Source organism: Plasmodium berghei, assembly GCF_900002375.2.
Source record: "Plasmodium berghei ANKA genome assembly, chromosome: 12".
In the NCBI taxonomy this organism is placed as follows: domain Eukaryota; phylum Apicomplexa; class Aconoidasida; order Haemosporida; family Plasmodiidae; genus Plasmodium; species Plasmodium berghei.
In genome coordinates this window covers 1,581,363-1,594,858 of record NC_036170.2, presented here as the reverse complement: position 1 = coordinate 1,594,858, position 13,496 = coordinate 1,581,363, and the positions used below count along the sequence as shown (strand labels likewise).

At 23.8% G+C, this 13,496-nt stretch overlaps 5 protein-coding genes across 5 annotated transcripts; 4 read left to right on the top strand and 1 right to left on the bottom strand.

Moving 5' to 3' along the window:
- Nucleotides 1-202: 202 nt before the first annotated feature.
- Nucleotides 203-2,279, top strand: PBANKA_1242000 (ubiquitin carboxyl-terminal hydrolase 14, putative; the record flags this gene model as incomplete). The annotated part of the gene is made up of 2 exons (XM_034566503.1): nt 203-303; nt 743-2,279. 2 exons carry the CDS (start codon nt 203-205, stop codon nt 2,277-2,279), a joined length of 1,638 nt encoding a protein of 545 aa, XP_034423094.1.
- A 1,746-nt stretch (nt 2,280-4,025) lies between these two features.
- Nucleotides 4,026-4,928, top strand: PBANKA_1241900 (ubiquitin-conjugating enzyme E2 N, putative; the record flags this gene model as incomplete). The annotated part of the gene is made up of 4 exons (XM_034566502.1): nt 4,026-4,080; nt 4,226-4,312; nt 4,407-4,501; nt 4,710-4,928. 4 exons carry the CDS (start codon nt 4,026-4,028, stop codon nt 4,926-4,928), a joined length of 456 nt encoding a protein of 151 aa, XP_034423093.1.
- A 1,678-nt stretch (nt 4,929-6,606) lies between these two features.
- PBANKA_1241800 (DNA replication licensing factor MCM3, putative) lies at nt 6,607-9,535 on the top strand (the record flags this gene model as incomplete). Its single annotated transcript, XM_034566501.1, has 2 exons — nt 6,607-9,300; nt 9,392-9,535. 2 exons carry the CDS (start codon nt 6,607-6,609, stop codon nt 9,533-9,535), a joined length of 2,838 nt encoding a protein of 945 aa, XP_034423092.1.
- A 450-nt stretch (nt 9,536-9,985) lies between these two features.
- PBANKA_1241700 (transmembrane emp24 domain-containing protein, putative) lies at nt 9,986-10,992 on the bottom strand (the record flags this gene model as incomplete). Its single annotated transcript, XM_034566500.1, has 4 exons — nt 9,986-10,129; nt 10,249-10,490; nt 10,637-10,714; nt 10,824-10,992. The coding sequence occupies 4 exons, from the start codon at nt 10,990-10,992 to the stop codon at nt 9,986-9,988; spliced, it is 633 nt and encodes a 210-aa protein (XP_034423091.1).
- A 1,012-nt stretch (nt 10,993-12,004) lies between these two features.
- Nucleotides 12,005-12,748, top strand: PBANKA_1241600 (conserved Plasmodium protein, unknown function; the record flags this gene model as incomplete). The annotated part of the gene is made up of 1 exon (XM_034566499.1): nt 12,005-12,748. One exon carries the CDS (start codon nt 12,005-12,007, stop codon nt 12,746-12,748), a length of 744 nt encoding a protein of 247 aa, XP_034423090.1.
- Nucleotides 12,749-13,496: the final 748 nt, after the last annotated feature.

Sequence of the window (13,496 nt, the reverse complement as noted above, 5' to 3'; positions counted from 1 at the left end):
AGAAATATTGTAATCCCACGTTTTCAATTGCAAATTGATCAACATTTATATGGCTATATAATACACTTTCGTATTGATCAGGTCATAATATATATATATTTATTTATTTTGTGTTTTATGTTTTATTATATTAAGAAATCGAAAGTTGTGTAAAAAACGGATATAATATATATATGTACATATATAATATACATGATAAAAAATGACAATAGTTAAGGTAACAGTAAAATGGAAAACAAATATTTACAATGATCTAGAGCTCAATATAAATGAGCCAATAGCATTGTTTAAAGAGCAGCTATGGTAATTCAATAAAAAAATATATTAAAATCATGCACATATACATTTTTTTATTTTCTCTTATTCTATATAGACCGAACAAATAGACATTCTTAAAGTGCCTATTTAAATAATCTGTGTATATTTAATTTACTATTTATTTCTTTTTTTTTCCTTAAATTTTTGTCTTATAAAATACATTTTTGTATATAAAAAAATTCTCCAAATTTGTTTTCGTCTGCATGCACATAACAGATTAAATAGCGCAAGTGGGATGCTAATTTTATTTTATGCAATTTTTTTGAAATATAATAAAAACAAATAATATTATTATTATTATTATTATTCCTTGGCACTATTCCATGAAATCGCAAATTATTAAATATTAGACTAAAATGTATTTATGTATATGTCTATTGTCAATATATGAATTATTTCCCTAATTTTTTCTACTTATTTATAGGAAAATAACTTCTGTTCCTCCAGAAAAACAAAAACTAATGTATAAAGGGTTAATAAAAAATGACACCAATTTGCATACATTAAACATAAAAAATAATGACAAAATTATGTTAGTAGGATCTTCAGAATTATTGGCTGAAAAACCTGATAAAATTACATTTTTTGAAGATTTATCAAAAGAAGATAAAGAAAAATTAAATGAAGATAAAAATATTATTTTCGAAGAACAAGGTATAGTAAATTTAGGAAATACTTGTTATTTTAATGCAGTTTTGCAATTTTTGACTTCTTTTAATGATTTAGGAGAATTTTTAAGTAATATAAAAAAAACACAAAATTTTGGATTTAGATCAAATAAAGATATTTTATTCGATTGCTATATACATTTTTCTCAAACTTTTGGAAAATCATCGAAGCCATATGTTCCCTTAGAGTTATTAAAAGCCTTTAGAGATGTTTTCCCAAAATTTAAAACTATTAATATAAGAACAAAACAATATGCACAACAAGATGCAGAAGAATGTATGAATGCTATTCTTACCTCATTAAATGATCATACAGAATCGAAAATTATTGATAAGCTTTTTTCATTTAAAATAATTGGAAAAATTAAATGTGTAGAACAAAATAGTCAAGATGATGAACCTAATAAACAAAAAGAGTCACAAAAAAATGAAAATTCACAAAAACCAGAATCAGACAAAAATAATCCAAGTCAAAATGAAGAAAATGACCATTTTGAATTAACACAAGAAAAACACAACAAATTAATTTGTTATATGGGGACGCAAAATACCCCAGTAAATCATCTTCATGAAGGTATTAGATTATCATTAATTGAAAAAATAAAAAAAAAAAAAAACGACAATGATAAAGAAGATACATTATATGAAAAAAAATCAGAAATAGATTCATTACCTCCTTATTTAATTATACATTTTTTACGGTTTGAATCAAAACGAATTGTAGATACAAGTAATACGGTTTCTGTTGTTACTGCCAAAATATGTAGAAAGGTTTCCTTTCCAGAAATTTTTGATATTTATGATTTTTGCTCTGATAGGATAAAGGCTGATTTAAAAATTTCTAGAAATATTATTATGAACAGAAAGGATATTAAAACACCCATTGTTCAGGAAAATAAAAATGAAGACGATAAAATGTTGGAAACTTTGACTAACCAGGATGATAAAAACAAAGAATTTGTTGAAATCCCAAACGGAGAGTATGAACTAATTTCAGTTATCACACATAAAGGAAGAAATGAAGAAAGTGGACATTATATTGCATGGAAAAAAATGCGAAATCGTGTAAATAAAAATTCAGAGTATGATGCTAATGGCCCAAGAACTAAAAAAAATAAAAGTAATAATGAACCAACATGGTTTAAAATGGATGATGATAAAGTAAGTCTTCACAATTTTTCATCTCTTGATTTATTTGGAGGATGTAGTGATTACAATACAGCTGTTTTGTTATTATACAAAAGGAAGACAATTTCTTGTACAAAAGACGAATTAAACAAATACTCTGTTTGACTACTTTTCATGTACATACATATATATGGATAAGGATACGGATACATATTTATTGATATTTATTTTGAATTTGTATTTTTATTAACACTACCATTTAACACATATACTTGTTATATATAAATGGGAAATATTTATTCATTTCCATAATTCAAATATATGTATATGAGTATATTCCATACATATATACATGGTCTTATTAGTTGAGTTTGATGTATGCCACTTTTAATACATGATTATTTAAACCTCCCGAAATAATATGATAAATGATAATATCAATTTACATTATGCATTATCAAAAAAAACATATATATGTAATATTATGATTTTTTTTATTACTTCATAATAAATTATAAACAAATAATAGATAAAATATAAATATATTCACTTTATATAATACACAAATTAATTTTATTAAATTAAATGTCTGAAAATATTAAAAAATTATGTTTCTTATGTTAATATACCATCGTGCTAGTACGTTTTATATTTTATCTTATGTGTATATATTTGGTGATTTAAAAATTGTAATTAAAAAGACGCTTATTCCTTGAATAAGTCTTTTGAGGAAATATATTTATGTAGAAATTTAGCGTAAATGTGAATTTGTAACTATTTTGATGCAGCAAATATATTTATATATGCAAAGATAATAATATATATTATATAATTTTGTTTTGGCACCCATTTAAATAAAATATAAAATTTTGAAAAAATTATATATACTTAAAGCATATGCAATTAAGCACCTGTTTTTAATACCAAAAGACTTTATGCCTGCAGTCCCTTTTGTTAAATCCATTTTGTTAAACATCTTTTATTAATTCCCTTTTTTATAATTAAAAATACATTGTTTTTTTCCAACTATTTATAATGTTGGAAATATTCAAAAAATGGAAAAATTAATAAGAATTTATTCATTTATTTACAAGAAGTGAAACTATTAGAAGAATCAATTTTACAATTATATGTAAATGCAAATATATGATTTAAAAAGGCTCCACATTAATAAGAAAAAAAAAACTAGTAACAAATAAAGCATGAAATTTTTCATAATGCAATTTTATTAAGGTGCTTATTTATACTTATTTTAGGTGGTTTTATCTATATACATATAAAAGGGAAAAACAATCATATACATTATATATAATATATAATACATACATAATACATTTATATATTGCATTTATATAATATATTACATTTATTTATTAATTTTATGCATATATAACGGCTAAATTAATTAACGAATCCACCAAAATGCGTAGTAAAACCTAGCACAGCTATTACACAATAATATTGGAAATATTTAATAAAAAAATCACAAATAAATAATTCCAATAATAATTAAACGGCGTATTATTTCTTTTCATGCACTATTTATATTATATATCTAATACGTCATTTGGTAGAATATTATAATATAATGAAAAGTCTCTTGAAATACCAGAAAATATTTAAGTCAAAAAGGTTAAAGATTGTTAAAAAAAAAAAAAATAAATATACTATATATTGCATAGTATATATATTTATGCTTATTTTTTTTTTTTTTTTGTTTTCTATCATTTCTTTATCCACACATAGAATATAATAAAATATATAAACATTTTTTTTTATTCAGAGACAATATATATAGCAGCCTGTATTTTGTTTAACCCATTTTCCTAACATATTCTACTTTCCGATCTTTTGTCCGTTATTTTTTAACATTTTTATCTTGTTTTAATATATATAAACAACTTATAGAATATGTCAATACCAAGAAGAATAATAAAGGAAACACAAAACTTAGCAAATGAACCACGTAAAATAAAAAAACAAAAAAAGTAGCCCTTCCATGTGCCTTTATACATTCCAAATACCGAAAATCCTTTCACCTTTTTTACATACAATTTACAATATTATTTTATATATAAAACTATATTGGTATATTTTTTTTCTATATATAGCCCCAGGTATTGTTGCTGCTCCAGTTCCCGAAAATTATAGGCATTTTGATATTTTAATAAATGGCCCAGAGGGAACCCCATATGAAGGTTTGTGTAATAATGTATATTATTCCGATATAAAATTATAATATATACAAATACAAAATATTAATATTATATTTCACCCCTTTTATTTCTATAGGTGGCTCCTATAAATTAGAGCTTTTTTTACCTGAACAATATCCAATGGAACCGCCAAAAGTTCGATTTTTAACAAAAATATATCACCCCAATATTGTAAGTTCAAAAAAAAAAAAAAAAAATTTCATTAAATAATATTCATAATGTATTTACGCACTTATACCTTTTTTCATATTTATATGTTTTAATAAAAATTAGTTGAATTAGGGAAAACATTTATATGTTTGCAGTTATATATGTGTGTGTTTAATTCATTATTTTATTAGTAAATAAATATATTATATATTTTTTTTAAATTATACAGGATAAATTAGGAAGAATATGTCTCGATATATTAAAAGATAAATGGAGCCCAGCATTACAAATAAGAACAGTCTTATTGAGTATACAAGCTTTATTATCATCACCTGAACCAGATGATCCTTTAGACTCAAAAGTTGCAGAACATTTTAAACAAGATAAAAAAGATGCTGAAAATGTTGCGAAAGAATGGAACAGAATGTATGCTAATAGTGCCATATAAACCAATCAAATTTATTGCTACCATATTATAATGTTAATTATTAATTAGACTTTTTTTTATAAAATTACACAAACATATGTTTATTTATGTATATATATCCATAAATACATAGCTATATGGTTATTTGTATATTCAATCATATATATGTGGGGATAAGTATAATTGTGTAATATACACTACATTATTTTTTATTTAAATTTTATTTAATATACTATTTTTTACACCTATTATAAATTTACAAAAATATTATTCATATTTTTACATTATATATAATGCTTAAGGAAAGATATGTGAAATATTTATATTTTTTTTTATACTCTTTATGTATAAATTTTTTAAAGGAGAAAATGTAATACTTTATTCCATAATATAATAAAAAATTACTATATATATGTTAAAATTAAAACCGTTCATTAATAAAGGGTAATAGCATTTTCTCGAAATTATTTCATGTCTTAATATACACCCCATTTTCATATTAAAAACCATTCAAATAATGGTAATACTAAATAAGTACGCATATAATAATTATAAATAAATACCCACTTTATCTATTTTTTATCCTTATAATAATCCTGAAAATATGTAGAGAATTTTTATTTTTTTTTTTATTAATTCAAAATGTTATACCCAAAAGCATTTAATAGCTAAAAAAATAAGAAGCAAAAATACACATTTATGTAATTAATGTGTATCCAAGGATTTAATAAATACATATTATTTTAAGACACTTTCAAATAAATTGTGAATAAAATTAATACATATATTTTATGTTTTTTTTTCATTAATTTTTTACTATTTTCATACGCACTTGTGAATCCTTATTTTGTATCATCCCAAACTATTATTTAAACAATATAAAAAATATTACATGTGAAATAATATAATATGCGGCATATTTTTAATACCTAATGTGTATCATGTATTTGCAAAAATATTTGACTTTTTCCTTTAAAGTATGAAATAATTTATTTTTCATATATTTTCTCTTCTTTTTTAATATAAAAAAAAGTGATACATGGCAATAATGTGGACATAATCTTAGTTCATGTTTTTTCATGTTTGCGTATATTAATATGCATATTGTTTTTTGATCCTGAAAAAATGTGAATATTATTATTTTTTTTAATTGTTATAAAAAATACTATGCATATAATCAAGTAGTAAACGCATAAAGCTTTTTAATTATTTTTATTAAATAATTTAAAAGCTATAAAAAAAATATATAACATAAAATATATAAAAAAATATACATATATATATAATACATAATTACACACGAAAACGATTAGCATACAATGCTAGCATATGCGCGCTCATACCTTTTATATTTTTATTGCCATATTTGATACTACAACCGAGAGTAGTGTAAACATATATATATATATTCATAGTACATGTGTGTGTGCGCGCTTGTATTCTTACTTGCTTTTTAATGAAATGCCAAATATGCTTAATATATACTTTTAATATTATTTATTAATGTTTTTATTACACACCATGTAATATAATTTCAATATATATATTTTTCTTTTTCTTTTTTATTTTTCTTTGTATGCATAATAACCCTTCCCCCTTTGGGAGAAACCGTTTACAAGTCTATCGAAAAATCGTTCATGTCAATTTTACAATTATATAATTATTTATAATTTTATTGCATATTTATATATTTGGAAAAATGGAGAATCTGAGTATTCAAAAAAGCGTTTCTCCGTCAAGGAGATCTGATTTTAGGGCATATAATAATTCACTAATAAATTACACCCTAATGGATTCTTCTATTAATAATTCCTCGATTTTAGATAATTCAATGAGGTTGGATAAAGAAAATAAAGAAAAAAAACTCCAAAAAATAAATAACAATATTATTAGTGAATATGAGTCAGGAAGACAAAGTGTTGTTTTTACACAACAAAAATATAAACAATTGTTAGACGGGTTCTTATTATTTGTCCAAACAAATAAATATATCCATCAAAAAATAACAGAATTAAGAGCTGATGCTACAGAAGAATATAATAAAATGATGGATAAAAATATACCTAACATAATAATACATCAAAGGTTGATATGTAATATCAATAACTTTCAAACGGGTAATGAACAATTCGAATTATTAGCTAAATGCTTAATAAAAGAACCATATTTAGCATTACCCGCTTACCAAGCTGCTATAAAAGAGTTATGGAAATCTCAAGATAGTAAAATAGATATAGAGTGTCCCAAAATTGGTATATCTGGATGGTTAGGTAGACATCATGTAACTCCAAGAGGTTTACAAAGCTCAATGATTAATAAATTAGTTGCAGTAGAAGGTGTAGTAAACAAATGCTCCACAGTTCAACCTAAACTAGTTCAATCTGTTTATATTGGTGAAGCAGTACATGACATAAATGCAGATGTTAGAAGTGAAGAAAAAACTGTTCATTTAAGACCACATTATGATATAACTGATTTTGATAAAACAGCTAAAGATTCTGGAAGACCTCCAGCCTCAGATCCAGAAGGAAAAATCATGCACAGACATGAAATAGGATTATGCAAATATAAAAACCATCAAAAATTCGTTATTCAAGAAACACCAGAAGATGCACCAACGGGGCAAATGCCGAGATGGGTAGAAGTAATAGTAGAAGATGATTTATGTGATATTGTAAAATGTGGAGATCGTGTCAGAGTATGGGGGGTTTATAGAGCTAGCTGTGGGCAAGCCAATAGCACTAACAGCGGATTAGGTAGATCATTTTTAATAGCCAATAATGTTCTAGTTAAAAATAAAGAAACATATGATACTAATCTATTTATTTCTGAAGCTGATAAAAAAAATTTCCATGCATTTGCAAAAAAACAAAACACTATAGATATATTAGGTTATTCTTTTGCCCCTTCTATATGTGGCCAAGATATTGTAAAAAAGGGAATTGTACTTATGTTAGCAGGAGGAACAGAACGTGCATTACCTTCTCATCATATAAGAGGTGACATACATATAATGTTAGTTGGAGATCCAAGTTGTGGTAAATCACAATTATTACGTTATGTTATGAGTATTATGCCAGGCACAGTTTCAGCAACAGGCAGAGGTTCATCAGGTGTTGGTTTAACAGCCGCTATTGTGACTGACCAAGATACTGGGGAACGTGTTGTTGAGGGAGGTGCTATGGTTATGGGTGATAGAAGAGTTGTATGTATCGATGAATTTGATAAAATGCAACAAACTGATAGAGTAGCTATTCATGAAGTTATGGAACAACAAACAGTTACTGTTGCAAAGGCTGGTATACATACCACATTAAATGCTAGATGTACTGTTTTAGCAGCAGCTAATCCATTATATGGTTGTTGGAATGACTCACTTGATATGGGACAACAATTACAATTTGAACCATCTTTACTTTCTCGTTTTGATTTAATATTTTTAGTTAGAGATAGTACTACAGAACAAGATGATGAAAGAATTGCAGAATCTGTTTTAAGAAATGTTACAGAAAAAGCAAAACCAATATTAAATGAAAATAGAAATAGCCAAAAAAATTTTGTTATACAAGCAGATAGCTATGATATTAATCAAAAGGCTCAACATATTAGCATATACAACGAAAGAGAAGTAAATAATAATAATAATGATCCAACAAATGCCCAAGATAATGAAGAATTTGAAACTCCTATATTTGCAAACAGAGATGAAATGATATATTATGACAAAAATGGTATAGAACATGAAATATTAACAGTCCCTTTTTTTAAAAAATATTTACACTATGTTAAAAATGTCTTTTATAATGAAAAACAAAGAACTGATGGATGGAAACCATATCCTGAAGTTAGTGATGAGGCATGTGAAGTGATTACCGAATTATATGCGGATTTAAGAGAAAAAGCTGCTAAATATTCACATAACAAAATTATACAAGGTGTTACACCAAGAACTTTAGAAGCCATCATTCGTATAGCCTCTTCCCATGCTAAATTAAAACTAAATAGATATGTAACAAGTGTAGATGTTAATTATGCAAAAAAATTATTGATGTATACTTTATTTGGCGAAGAAATTGTAGAATCAGAAGATGAATATGAAGAGGAGGACTATGATGATGATGATGAAGAATATATTCATAAACCGCAAAATAAAAAAAATAAAACCAAATCAAAAAAAAGAACTTCTGAAAAACAAACTACTAGTAGAAAAAAAAATAAAACAAATAAATCGACAGATAACCAGGACAATGGCAATCCAATGATAGATGACCAACAACCTGCTAGTGCTAAAGCTACCCCACTTGATGTTAAGGAGATAGAAAGATTGATCGTTGAAAATGTTACTCTTAATGACCCTGGCGATGGATTGCGCGATGAAGCCCTCCTCGATTTGGTACCTTGCCACTTCACTTTGCCTATTTTTTCACTTTCACTTTGCCTATTTTTTTTCCCATTAATTTTTCTCATTTTTTCACCTCCTTCAGATCATCTTGGGCAACAAAGATAAAATGCCTCAGATAGCCAAGTTGGATATCTCGACCCTTCGCAAAATTATAAATTCCTTGAACGAGATGGACGGTGCACCAATTTATTATGTCAAAAAGGACAAAATAGTTTATAAATGCTGATTTATCGAATTATTTTCCATTTTTTTCGTTTTATTTTTGCATTTTTTCTTTAAACTGCTACAAATGTATATTTATTTTTCATTCGGTATTTTTACTATTTTTATTATTTATATTATTTTTCTATTTTTATTATTTAATTTTTTTTAAATTGGTCTAAATTGGTCTGAATTGGTCTAAATTACTCATCAAATATCACACGCATGTATACGCGTTTACTTTTTTTTAATTGTAAAATGTGGAGATCTTTTTTTATTTTTTAAAATACATAGATTAATTTATTTTTTACTCAAACAAGTGTTTCACTTTAAATTTTTCAAAAAAAAAATTCATATACAAAATGCATATTATCAATAATAATAATATACGCGCATATATACGCATATGTATGTGCGTATATTTTTAAAATATATTTAATATATTTATTAGGAAATATTAATATCTTGAGTCATATCACATTAATTTGTTTGCTTTAAAATAATTTTTTAAATGCATTATAGAATACCCAGTTATTATTATTAAAATAATAATTTCTATAATGTAACAATAGATCATACTTTTGTGAACATTTTTGTTATGCTCATGCATATTGTCCGCCTAAGATAAAAAATATTAAAAAATAAACGACATTCATATTTATGTATAAAACAAGTCTATATATCTCCAAATATATGCATGCAAATATACATACTAAAATACAAATCAGTAAGTCTTACTATCACTTTTTGGTGTGCATGATGTGACTTCATGGAATTAAATTTTTTTTTTAAGTTTTGTAAAGTATTTAATGTTGCACTTAATTCTGATTTTTTTGCTGTATTATTTATATCAATATCTGCCCCACCAACTTCAATCGAAAAATTCCATTTTATGGAGGTGTCTTTAAACCAGTTATTTGAAGGGCATAAAATACAAATATAATGTAACCCACTTGATTTTGCCATATAAGATATTTTTCCTGAATAATATTTTGAAAAATATATAATAAAAATTTATAAGGATATTTATAGACAGTGAAAAAAGAGTCATAACTATATCGTAAATAAAGTAACAATATTTTTAAATAATCATCACAATTTTTTATTTCAGGAAATTATAAATTACCTTTGCTCATTTGTGATACATCATGCGTATACAAAACAAGCCCATTTTTATCTTTCACATTAATTAAGCATTTGAGTTCTGTTTAATTTATCAAAAAAAATAAATAAGTGCATTTATATAAATATATACATAAATGTTTAAACACACATTGACAAAAATAAATAAAAGAAAAAAATATATTATTAACCTTTAGTTCCATAATTATCATATAATGATACTATAATAACATTTTTTGTAACATTCTCAACAAAGCATTTTTCAACACCTTCTTTTACATAAAAATATGCGCCTTGGACGTATAAATAATTTAAACATGCTATAAATAATAAATATCCAATCAATATTATTCCTTTCATAATTTAAAAAATTATATTAATTAAATATAGCATTTTAATCTTTATTTAAAATATATTATTTTATTTACTACTGAAAATTTTAATAATCACAACTTTCATAATAAAAAAATTATTAAGTTATTATTAATTGTATTATATTTATTTTAGGAAAATTTTAAGCTTGAACAAAATTAATAAATTTTTTTTCGCACACTCTTATTTTATATTCAAACTCTACTTCTTCTAAGTCTTAAATCCATAGGTCACTTGGTCTTATGCGTAGTATATTGTAATAAATATCTTTACTATTAATTTTTTTTTTATTCTCCTAAAAATAAAAGAGAAAAAATGCATAAACTTTGGTCAAGTTTGCATACCAAATTCAATGAAAAGTTTATCACAACAACTTATTTATAAAATATAAATAAACTATATTAATATCTTATAAAAAAATAAATATATATTTCATAAAAAATATTCTTAAAAAAAACTACATAAATTGAAGGTATATATGGTACGGAATTGAACTACAAAAAAAAAAAAAAATAGTAATATAAAAAATACCAAACAAGTAATGCAATAACCGTGCCGCCTTATTACTATTTCCATATTTTACTTATAATTATATATTTTTTCACTCGTTCTTATATGTGGAAAATATAATAATAATAATAATAATAAAGGGAAAAGTGGGAACATATTTGTGTTAAATTTTTAAAAAATATAAAAAAAAATTGATGAATGAATACCATTCAAAATATGGCAAAATAAGGCCATTTTTAAAACACAAATTTATATACCTATATTTATGAGGACCTTTAGTGTATTTGAAAATTTACAATCTTATGAGGTATGTCAATTGATATAGTTATAATATTCACAAAAGGGAATATAAGAAAAACTACACAACATATACTAATGATAAAGACGCAAAACAAAACGTGGAAAAAAAAAATATATATACCAAAATAAAAATATTTCATACTAAAAAAAAACAGAAACATAAAATTATATCATAAAAATTGTGTTAAAGATGAAATTCAAAAAATACTGCCCATTTGAATATCCAAAGGAAAGAGATATTAATGGAATTGATGATATTCTAGAATCAAAAGATAATTTAAGAAAACTGAAAAATAAAGTTTTAAATAATTTAAATTTAGATAATATATATTACGATTATAATAATAAAATAAAACATAAAGAAAGCTTGCTAAATAATAATGATAATCCAAATAATAATAAAAAGTGGTATTTATATTTCCAGCCCTTAAATAATATATCTATAGAACAATATTGGAAATATGATAAAGTTACAATAAAAGATATTTTAAGTTCAAACATTAATACAAACAATAGTAATGATATACATGATCAATTAAAAAAAAATAAAAAATATCTTAAATATATTTCTAAATATATTTTAAAAGGAAATCCTCATGAATCACTAATTAAAAATACTTTTAAATATTCAGAAAATTATATAAATAATTCAGACAAATATGCTGCCAGCTCTATTAATAATAATATGACCCCTTCTTTGTTAAGTTTAAATACTAAAGCAATTAAAAATTCCCAAAACTTATTAAATTGGAAATTAAAATATTCAAATAAGTTTTCAAAATCTTATGACCACAGTAATATTGAAGATGCAGATAGAGCTTCCATAATTTTAGGTTCAACTAGTTTATCCATTACAAAAAAAAATATTGATGATGAAAATAATAGTAAAACAGGTAATAGCGATGTAATTTCAACTCAATCTAAAATGAAATAAAAAAAAAGACAACAATCAATACAACCCTGCACATATAAATCTATTACTCATTTTAGCTGAAATATATACAAAAAATATTTTTAACGTTTTCTCTTTATCCAAATTAAGAACGTTGTATTTATTCGTTCCTTTTTTTGTTTTTGTTTTGATTTTTACGAATTTAAATGGGAACACGTGTGCATATATAAACATGCTACTGTTCCCCTTTCAAATACTTTTTATTCATTTATATTTTATTTTATTGAATTGTTATATTTCCTCTCAAACTTCATTCACAAGGAAACATATTTTTTCTATTTAAATAATTCATTACTTTTAAAGTAAAAGCCATTTATAGTTTACCCCTTTTCCATTTTATGTTCCTTATATGGATCGTATAATGGTTAGCACATGTTTTACTTCCAAATATTTAATACATATGTATATATATTTGTGATCCATATAATTTATACAATATATAACACACATAAGGTCATAAATAAAATCCTATAAATTTAATTGACATTTTTTGAGGTAAATAAAATTCGAATAGCTAATATATTTCTTTATATAACTCTATTTTGCATACATATAAATTATAATAGCTGTATATTTTATTACTCCCATTATATAATTATTCCTTTGGTTAATATTATTTATTTTATTACTTTTCTTAACTATGTACCTAAATTGAATTAGATTCCTATTTTTTTTTTTTATTTTACCTAGCATACTCATATGCATAATTATAAGCTAGTTACATTTTTTA